This window comes from Opisthorchis viverrini, assembly GCF_000715545.1.
Source record: "Opisthorchis viverrini unplaced genomic scaffold opera_v5_2, whole genome shotgun sequence".
Lineage (NCBI taxonomy): Eukaryota > Metazoa > Platyhelminthes > Trematoda > Opisthorchiida > Opisthorchiidae > Opisthorchis > Opisthorchis viverrini.
Window position 1 is genome coordinate 4,543,385 of NW_008751658.1, and position 10,693 is coordinate 4,554,077.

General features: G+C 41.8%; 1 protein-coding gene across 1 annotated transcript in view; it reads left to right on the forward strand.

Moving 5' to 3' along the window:
* T265_12499 (hypothetical protein) overlaps positions 1–8,523 on the forward strand; it is a gene marked incomplete at both ends in the record, with an annotated part of 10,425 nt that extends 1,902 nt beyond the window's left edge. The window contains 3 exon segments of the mRNA XM_009164023.1: positions 5,993–6,079; positions 8,265–8,365; positions 8,370–8,523. Coding sequence (XP_009162287.1) covers positions 5,993–6,079; positions 8,265–8,365; positions 8,370–8,523 — 342 coding nt within the window.
* Between the last annotated feature and the right edge of the window lie 2,170 nt (positions 8,524–10,693).

Consider the following 10,693-nt stretch of genomic DNA (forward strand, 5'->3'; position numbering starts at 1 on the left):
TGTGCCTGATGTGCGAGTCTTGACTGTGCTAGCGCACACTGCGCCTTGAAGCGCATTCACCATTGTTTGTCCTTTCTTTGGTTGTTGGTCTTTAGATGCGTGTTCCCATACCAAAATTTTTACATACTCTGGGATTCACCTCATCAGACTGGCGCTGTCCTTGGCATGATTTCGAATGAGAAGTTTCTCTCTCTTCTCCCATGTTCTCCTGTTACTCTTTCGCATTCATCGCTTGCATTCACTTTTTATGTTTGTGACTACGCTTTTCAAAAATAAATGATAATAAACTTCTACTTGTCTGTAGAAATCATTCATATCGTCCATCTTTTCATTACGGTTAACCTTAATTGTGTTATGTTGAGAGAAATTCAAAGTAACCAGTTGTCGTGGTTACTTAGTCAGACCAAAAGATTGGTGGTCCAGAAAACTGAGGCTTTTGTGCCGCCAAAAAGAACTGATGAGCAATGTCTACTAGGTTTGGTCTCAACCGACCCGCAACATTAAGATGTTACAAGCCTTTTTAGTTTGATGGATATAAACTAAACCTATGTGACAATCCTAATTCATCTTGCAGGAGTTTAAACCTTCTGCAAGGTGACCTTCCTCGGTGACCGAGTGGATTTTGTGTCTGTGAGACGGTAGCCAGGTTCCATAGAGCGGTCGGAGAATCTGAGCATATCTATGGGGGTCTACGGAGTGACCATAGTTTCTGGTCTCATTTTTAGACGGTCACTCTGCAGAAAATGCAAACTTGTTCCCGCAAAATAAAACTGAAATTTAAAGAGGGTGGTAAAATACTGATGAGCCTTGGAGAACGACGTGCTTCCTGACATGCGCTCCTAACATGGACTATTTTATGACCGCGCTATTTCCACTTAAATAGGGATTTCATCCTGCCAGCCAATTCATTCTACGCTGAAAAGCCTAGAGGCACTAAACATCTGTTTAATTATTGTTGTAAACCATCAGCCATGCTCTTTGCACAGAACTCAGAGTTTCGAACCGGCAATCTCCTGGATATTTAGCGATGGGTTGCTGATCGGTAGCGTGATTGGCACTTACTAGGACAGGACATAACGGAAAATCACATAACGTGGTCATGTATTGACTGGTTCCTCGAGTGACTTCTCAATAGGAAGTTACACATAGTGAAATTATCTTTCCTTTGTAAATGTACGGAACAAAAATTAGTCCTAGTACACTTAAACGCAGTCCTGCATCACAAAGACTGACTGATAGAACGAATGTGTGAGTACAACGAGCATTCCTTATTTTTACAAATGATGCCGGCGAATGCGCTCCATTTCCCTTATGAATCCGAAACAAAGATATGTTTGTATGTATACATGTTTCACTCTGTTTGATCAACAGACTTTCAGCATGGTAACTTTTTCAGTTTTTGCGTTATCTATCAGTTCAGTTAGTCAGTTGAGCAGACGGATCGAAGCTTGGCCAAACAAAAAATGATTCAGCGAAAGATTTGCTCGTTCTGACAAAGGTAAGCAACATAGTCACTACATATGTTTGGTTTTGTGAAGTGTCCTTAATCGATCAGAAACACCGAAAGCGATATTCAGAACCAGTTGCGATAAAATATTGGAACAAACCTACTAATATTTAGGGTGCATTTGCCCCACCACTTTGGAATATTGATTCGAAATTTAAAGAAATATTTACATCCTAAAAATTCTTCGCAAGAATAGCGAAAATTGTGTATTTATTGGGGATTCAAATTGTCCTGGCGACTCGTGAGATACGCACTGGTGTTGTTTCCCAATAAGGATGAAACAGCCGAGAACGCATAAATTGGATTTGACAGTCTGCAAAAAAAGGACCAGAACACGGTTGAAATTCTCAAATCTAGTAATGTTGTCAGCAATTTTGGGAGAATCTTGATTAAATGTTGCGGAACCACTTGACCAATGAATTTATTTATCTGTGCCCACGGTATCATTCAGTATTTAGTGGCGGGAGACATTAAAAAAGATGGTTACTCCCACAATATGATTCTACAATTTCAACGCAAAGCTGACCGCTGCGTTTCAATCCAGATAATTAGGAGTTTCACCCGAGATTCTTCAACTTTATTTGTGACCTATAGGATATGGTGCAAATATGATAAGGTCACTGTTATTAAAACTGCGTGTTTCTCATTGAAATGGTATTTTTTACAAGGGAACGTTAGCCCATTATGACGCGAAGGTTCCAGCGCTATTGTTTAATGATGTATGCGTGCTAGCTACCATTGCTTCTGACTGCTAGAAGTCGGTCATTTGCAGATTCGTTCATGTTATAAGTGTAGTTATATCGAGTAGGTCAAGTGAATTAATACCACCATGTGGTTGTCCCGTTATCAATCCTCTTTTGGGCACAATCGTGTTGTCTAAGAATTAAAGGAATCAAACAAAGGCTTGATTTTGCACCCAGAGTTGCCCACAGAACTAAAACGTTTGCTTGCAAGGTTAAGTTTCACCTCGAAATAGGAGAACACACAACGCGTTGCATCATAGCTGATGCACTTTGGAACAAACAAGCAGAACAATAAGTCAATATCAGCCTCAGACGAAATACGTCGGTTTGAAGTGTGGTCTTTTCACATTTGTGGTTCGTCCTATCTGTCCTTATGACAAATTATCTCTCGTGTACCTGGATTTTCATAGCTAAAATCATCCAGTTACAAACAAGTGAGGTGGAAAATTATGTTCGACAGGCTGGAATAAATCCTTAGCGCTCATGGGTTCGCTTTTTGGTATTACCATCTCTGTTTAATGTCCCTTGTCTGGGTCGACAGGCTGTCTCAAACTTTTATGAGCATTTTCAATGGCAAATATGCTGTTTTCTTAAGAAAATACTGTTTTCCTGGCATTATTTTTCCATCAATGACGGTGCTAAGTGAAGCAGTTTATTGGAAAGACTCGAAAATGGCCGCCCATTTCATGCAGTAAACTGATGATTGGCACGGTAAAATATGGAAGTTGAAAAGATCGCCTCAACGGTCAATAAAAATAATGTCAAACACGCCACTGACAAGTCCTATCTACAACGCAGTGAGGAAAGCAGATATCCGAAGAATTGCCTGCTGAGAATTTGCGTGTCTCCAGTAGTAGCTGAGCCCTCGACGACGTCTTCTATTTCCAGCTCGATTTTAAAGAAGCCTCCAGTAATCCACCACTGCGTTAGTGCTCAGTGTACTTAAAATCACAACAAATAACAAAACATAAAATATGATAGACTTCACTTGATGCGGACCAGATTTACAGATTTTTCCACCCTGGATTTTCCTACCAAACTATGCAAGGTGTGTGAATATTTGCTCATGTGACTTCCTGATAATGCCCCAAAACAAACAGTCTGCACGAAGAACGGCCCATGACGAAGACCATTGCGGCAGAGGAAAATCGGCTTAAAAATAATTTATTTCCAAGGAACAAATAAGAGTCCAAAAACTAAAAGTGAGTAAACTGATCTGTTTGATGAACGTCTCCATGTTATTTGTTAAAATAAAATTTACTTGTGACAGTTGTAGTTTTTCGTCAGTAAAATCACGCCCCAATTTTAAGGTCGGTAATTTTGTGAACACCGTTTCTCCAAAGACAACCATGTATCACCTAAAATTGAGATTTTGCTCCATAATATTAAATGTAAGTTCACTAAAAGTCCATCCAGTCTATCTACTCCAGTCGAGAAGCACCGCACTCGATTGTTCGTCCTTTGGAATGCTTCACTATTGTATATACTTGGCCTTTTCGAGCTGTGAACTACGGACATCTGACGTTCGAGGCGAGCCTGTCAACATTATTTCACCAGCGCATATTGAACACACTTGAGGGTTCACGCAGAAATTCAAAAGTTTTCACGCTTGTGCAACGTCATCGATGCCTAGACGATATTCATCTGCCACAATGAGGAGTGATTTTCCTCTCCTCGAAGCTGCTCCAATACTGTGAGATCAACAATGTTCGAGGATAGAAAAAATGCCATCAGAAGACGATGACTTTCTTGTGTTACCTTTTTAAATGACTTATTTTGTTTTTTTTTATGCCGTTGCAGTTATCAACCTGACAACCTCGTTCATGAGGTTTCAGCAACAGCAAGTGTCCTGCCGTCCATGGACTTTTGCATTATCAGTCATTTTGTCGGTAACTCAAAACAGTGTTTCTTGTTCAAGAGGCTGCCCAAATGAGATTGCCCTCAGTAACGTGAGGAACTAGATACTCAATATTCTGTAGTCCTGGAACAACCTTTCACGATTCCCCAAAGAGTGTACTGTGGATTATAATTATTCTCGGCTGGATCCAACTCCTGCCAGTTCAAAAGAATTATGCGTGTTTTTGGACCAAGGTAATTGTAAACTCGTTTTACGGTATAGACAAATTCATAATTCTCCTACACACTGTGCTACCGGACGTCGTCATTTGTATCAAAATCCTAATTTTTGACAGCCGTCATATCGTTACGAGGAAGGAAAATTACGTTTCCAGCGAAAAACTATAAACACACGCAACAGGACGACGCACAAAGTCCTACCATCCGCTTCGGCTTGAGAAAAGCAACAGAAGGCTATATTTGTTGGATAGCCTGAGTGCCCGGTAGTTCTGCTATAGGAGATGTGAAAAGATGTGGGAAAATGCCGTTTGTCATGTTGAGCGAACTACTTGAGTCAGACGGCTTTCCAATTAGGATAATCTCATTCCACCGGTTGTTCCCAAGGGAACGAAAATGCAATAATTTTGATCGATTATTTGTTTGGTGGTGTCTGATGCAATATTCACTTGATAAATACGACACTGGTCAAATCTGCTCTGAAATTCATTGCCTGGAAAGGCAGGTGCACCGTTTTATCGACAGAATAGGAGTAAACAAAGGATGGTCCACTTGTCATTTATAAGCATAGGACAAACACAGCACGCTTGTAAACCCATGTAAAACAGTCTCTTGTATGCTACAAGTTGTGCAAAGGTTGCCCAAATGCTAAGGGACATTTTTTCCTTTTGGAACGTTTTAACCTATGCTCGATACTGTTCATATCTTTTGAGTGTCAAAAATTTGTTAAAAATGCTGCATGAAATAGCTAAGTCCTGTCGGCTCGAATAAATTTGGTCAGAGATCGGTACCGGCGATTTCAACCATCAATAGGCCTTTCTTCCAACATAATATTCAGGACAACCTCAAAAGTACTGACCTCAGGAAGGTGAATGTCTTGAGTCTATCTGAAAGGTGCTGACATCCTTGAGTTGGACTTCTTGTGTCGTTTGTATACGGTATTTGCGAATAACCAAGTTAACCCCAATTTACTTTCCTCGACACAGCAGTGCGGTCAACAAAGAATGTTGACTTCAAATGACGCCACTGTCAACCTTCTCCAGTAGTACTTGTGTGGTAAACATGCATTGTCCCATAGAAACCCCCCAGAGAGCATCCAGGTTATTCGAGACCATCGACACTCTTTTTGCAGAACAGGCCTTTATTGTAAGTGTCCACCCCTAGGCGATAGGATATTTGCACAGAATTATTGACACTACAGTGGGATTGCCGGTCACCAGTGATCAAACTTTTGTATGGTTGCACCAATTTAGACAGACTCACAATTTGCTTGTAACCGAATGTGATGCTGCGCGCGAGGTGAGCCAGCCTGAACCAGAGAGAGTCAGAACGGCAGGCGAACGTGCATAGTCCCGATACAAGTCATCACCCAGCCAACATGTACTAGTATTATAACTAGAACCGGGTCAGTTATCTGCTTAACATCGAGATACCGGTATCATACACCGAGTTCATTAAATTTTGTCGTAATACCACACACCCCATAGTTCCTGGTGGCATTTCGTGAACCATATCCCCCTTAACAAGATTATGGAACAATTTTGTTCAATTTCTAGCTACTCACGTTCTGCTGATCTACAAGGTCTGTATCGACATGTCGTTGGAGTCCATATGGTACAGGCTGCACTAAGGAGGTAAGCTCCATTTGAATGCTTTGTCTATCTTGCAGTGTAAAGAAATATCGCCCCTGAAATCTTCCGATGCCTACTTAGATAGCCTTTCAACAGAACTGATGGCCTGGGTTACACTCACAAAAGTATGTTATAATTTTTCATACTTATCTGAAAGCTTTTCCGGTAGGAAAAATTTTGAATTTTCTTTAGCTGACCATTGACAAGCTGTTTTGAGATTTCTGGCCAGCCATCTCAAGTGTCCTTATTAGCGAAGCCAGTTCCTTATCAAACTGCATTCAGATTTAAATTCTTTGCTTCTCGAAGTACTCCGGTTTTTGGTATTCGGGCCGGTAGAATAAATTTTGCGCAGACACTATCGTTTGCACAGCATCCAGATATAGTACGGTAGTAAAGACACCACAATGCTCCGATACTTAGAAATCTAAGTATCAGTGCGCAAGTGATGATCGCTTCGAACGCGCTTCTCAGAAGTGTCTAATATCGTGCTTTGCATTTTGTGAGTTCAGTTCACTTAGCAGATTTGTAGACGGCCTGCTACCAAGATAGCAAAAGCTAAACACTTAACTATCTTACAACCATTTGGTAGAATACATGATGTTTTACATTGAATTCGCGGTGCAATCTCACAGAAGGTAAACCTTTTTGGAATATCCATACTTGAGCCAAAAAGAGATACCTCTCATTGAAATGCTGCAGTCAGTTGCTGAAATTTCACCTGAGAATACGAAACTAAGGGGCAGTAGTCTGCAAACAGCAGCATATGAACATTGAACTCACACAGCAGTGTCTTGACCAAGAAATACTTCATATACAACAAGTAACCACCTAACCTGTATTGAATTGGTATCTCTTCACACTCACAGAATGTCTTTGCGCAGATGGTTCATAAATGGAGAGTAAAAATGGCTGTAGCGAGACCATAGCCCCATTCGACTCAGTTATCTGATCTGGACCCATTAGAAAAACTTAAGTGAAGTCCACAAACAGTTCACCAAATATTGGGATCATCCCTTGCCTCATTCCTTTTATCTTTGCCTCTGGGCAAAGAAAAACTTAATTCGGCCATTTCGAAATCCACATTATTCCCCGATTAGTTCTTCCTACAGAAGGTCAGTTATTCGGCGTTTCCTTGGTAACGGAATCCCGGATGGCTTGTTGAAGTTTTCCACTGTTTGCGTGTATTCTGTCAGGTGAATTTACTGGAATCCCCGGCCTGACATTTATTTCTCCTGTGAAAAGTCCTCTGGGATAACGATGGTCTGAATTGGGGCAGGAGTCTTCGCTCTAGCGTAAATTCAACTTCGCATTCTGAGGGTAATTCAGAGGCCTCGCCCGAGCGCTCTTAAGATGGTTTCCAGCTACCATGTTTATGGATTATTGCTCCATTTGGTAAACTTCAAAGTACCTCCAATGAAGCAGATATTGTTCTTTTGTCATGCGTATCAAACCAGACTCTGTTCTTTTTTCATCCAATTATGAACACCGGCTTTCAGGTGTACCTAGAGCTTACTTATCCACTGGCCCTTGCTTCAATGCTCCGCCCAGTTTTGATGCGGTTTTTTGCTTCCAGTATTTTTTAAGAAACAAATTGACCTGGCTTAGTCCTGTAGATAGAGATGGTAATTTTTTAGGTGAAATGCGCACTCTGGCACATACTAACTGGTGATCCCAATCACTGTTTGCCCCGCATCACTTCTTTGGCAAGTACGTTGCCGCGAAATGATATATAGAGTCATTTGATGGCCTATGTACTGCACCAGTTTTGCACACGTCATCAGTAAACTTTTACCGCTGTCGCTCTTGTATCCGAAGTCAGTTGGGTTCCATATATTTTTACAGACTTCCAGGTCGTTACCAACGCCAGATTTGTAAACACACAACATAAATAGGAATTTACATGAGAGTGTCTGGTAGCTGATCATGAAAGTTTCTACTGTCCTCATCTGAACGCGACACTTCTTGTGCTGGAGTGCTGATGAGCCAGTATCAGATAGCCATGAATCTCTTGTCGACGCGGTCAGGTTCACCCAGTTTCCTCAAATTCAAGAGAATAGCAGCTACGAGTTGGATGCATGTGTGTAATAATACTGTACATATTGTTATGTCAATGCTCGAGGCAGTCCTACTGATGTGCAGTGAAACCTCTGAAGGAAAAGACTTGGGTGAGTCCAATTATTTAGGACACCACCACTAATAAGCGGAGACTTCAGTTAGATAGTAAAAAAGTTGAGTGAGTAGTACTTTCAAAAAAATAAGCAAGTCGAAAGCTGGTTTTGCAGCTCATCGTCAATTTTGCCTCCATAAAAGTGTTGTTACGTCCCAAACCTCCGCTGTTTGGGACGGCCCGTTTTTGAGAAGTTTAGGGCACTCACGTCAACGTCTTTCATTCATCCTGACCTAATCGCTCGGTAGCTGTGATATACGTAAGTATAGTCTCGGATGGGTATGGAGAAATTTTGTAGAACAAAGCGAGGCAGATGTACGGTGCTTTAAATCGTTCTTTTGCCAGCAACTCAACTCTTTTACCATGAATTGTGATGCTGATATTTGGTTCACCAATCGATGATCATTTCATATAGAAGAATATGTTTTGTTCAATCGACCAAGGCAGTTCTTGGACTGGAACTTATTAAGGCCGAGGTCAGTGGCCTGTGTTTGTCCCTCTACTTACTTGCACATGGCACATGGAGTTGAATACACATTCTTGCGTTTGACTTTCATACTCGACCATGTTTCAGCAGATATTTTGTGTATGATGTACGTCTATTGGCTGTGCAAGCGCTTACTACACCTTGGAAAGCATTCAGCTGAAAAAGGCTTGGAATCGATTGAGTAGTGATCGTTTTCAAAAAAAGTTAGGTGACAATGGATAGATTGATTGCAGGGCGACGTTTAGCTTTGTACACGAAAGCTTCGTAAGGCGAGGTGACTAAGTTAAAAGGTATGTCGAGATTTAAGGCAGAAGGTGAACCGACCAGCTAAGTCGAGCCAAACCTGTTAGGTGTCGGCCGAAGGATTATCGCGTGTTGAAGTGGGTCACCAAGTGTTAGGCCTATGGGGGAACTCACATGGATTTGGGTCCAGCCTGAAGTCGAGCTCTTCTTGTCTAGTTCATGTTTACACTTTCCGTCCGTCTGTGTCGATAAGCTGGCGCTACGATAGTTGTGTAAGAGGGATTTTGTGAACTTTGGTCAGGTCGGGATTCCCCCCCCCCATGTTTTGGCTATGTGAATTAGCAATCACATACAGTCACGTGTCAACTCGGCTTATGTAAGACCGCTTTCCACAAGCTTGTCGGTTATACACCATCTATACTGTTCACGATGTGGAGCTTGGTGATTTCCACTGGGTCTATTCTATGTTCCATGTCTAAGGTACGTACCGCCATCGTTGAGTCTTTGACCAGGGTTCGATATTCTTCCGCATTCCTTGGTGGTTTGTTTATTCCCCTTTTATGCTTATCAATCCTGGTATGCAATTCCCTGGCAGTTCGTCCTCTGTAAACCCAGCGCAATCGTTGCAATTAATTTTATACACACAGCCCCTAGTCCTTTCAACCTGCACGGGATCTTTCATTTGCAACAAAACTGAGCGTAGCGTCTTTCCCTTCTGAAAAGCTACCCGAATGTTGGCTAAGTTCAACAATCTTCGAATAACCCCCAATGTCTCTGCTTTATATGGAATGACTGATGTGCGAATCCATTCCCTAGTGGCTCTAGATACCGAAACCATTATCCTTCTTAGTTGACGCTTAATCAACATCACTAAGTACTCTATTTCCTGGAGTCTGTTGGCAATCTCGATTTGAGCTGCCGTTCGCTCAAGTTCTTCCATGCAGAGTGCTCTGACTCGACGAAACATCGATAAGACAATACTGGCGTACACATACTTCGGATGTGCTGGTGAGTACTTTAAGACGGTTCCTGTGTCTGTTGGTTTTTCGTAGACCGTAGCCTTTAAGTTCCCACCACTCTCATGTGTTATACGGCCCCGGAAGGGTAATGTGCCCAAGGTGGACTTTAACTCCATGCTAAATTTGATGTGTGGACTCAAACTATTGAGATAATCGTGGAGGCTGTTGACGTCATCCCGTCTGATAACAACAAAGGTATCTTCAACACAACACCGGAAAACTTCTGGTGGACAGTGATATCCGGCCAAGGCCATTTGTTCAAAGTCCTCCATATAAATATTAGCTAGAACTGGGACTTCGTCCATCTCCACGGGCAGCTCTGCGACATTATTGGCAAAGTCGTACAAATTCCTAATGGAAATGCTTGATATCCCCATGTGTTGTTTTAAAATACCAGCTAAGGATCTAGCTGGCTTTTGTGGTGGCGAGCCTATACCATCCCAGCTTCAACTTTACTCGTATCATTATTGAAGTAATACTGTTACCGATGATTTGTCGATAGGGTTCATTGGCGAGGCGTTGCCTGATCTTCGAAAGATATTCTCTCTATTTCATTACTGCTGTGACTTTACCCTCATCGGCCTTGGTAATGACAATGCTATCTACCTGTCTCAGTGTGTTAAACGCTCTCCGCTCTGATGGTGCAACATTCGCAGCCTCCAGATTTTTGGATTTCAGGACTGTGACCAACTGTATTAGCATCTTCTCAGCCTCCTCGGAAGGAAGATTTTGAAACACCGATTCAAAAGCAGGAATTATTTCCTCGACTCTAATTACTTCTTTGCTTACTGCAAAGTTTAGTCCCCTTTCTAAAAAGCAGTAT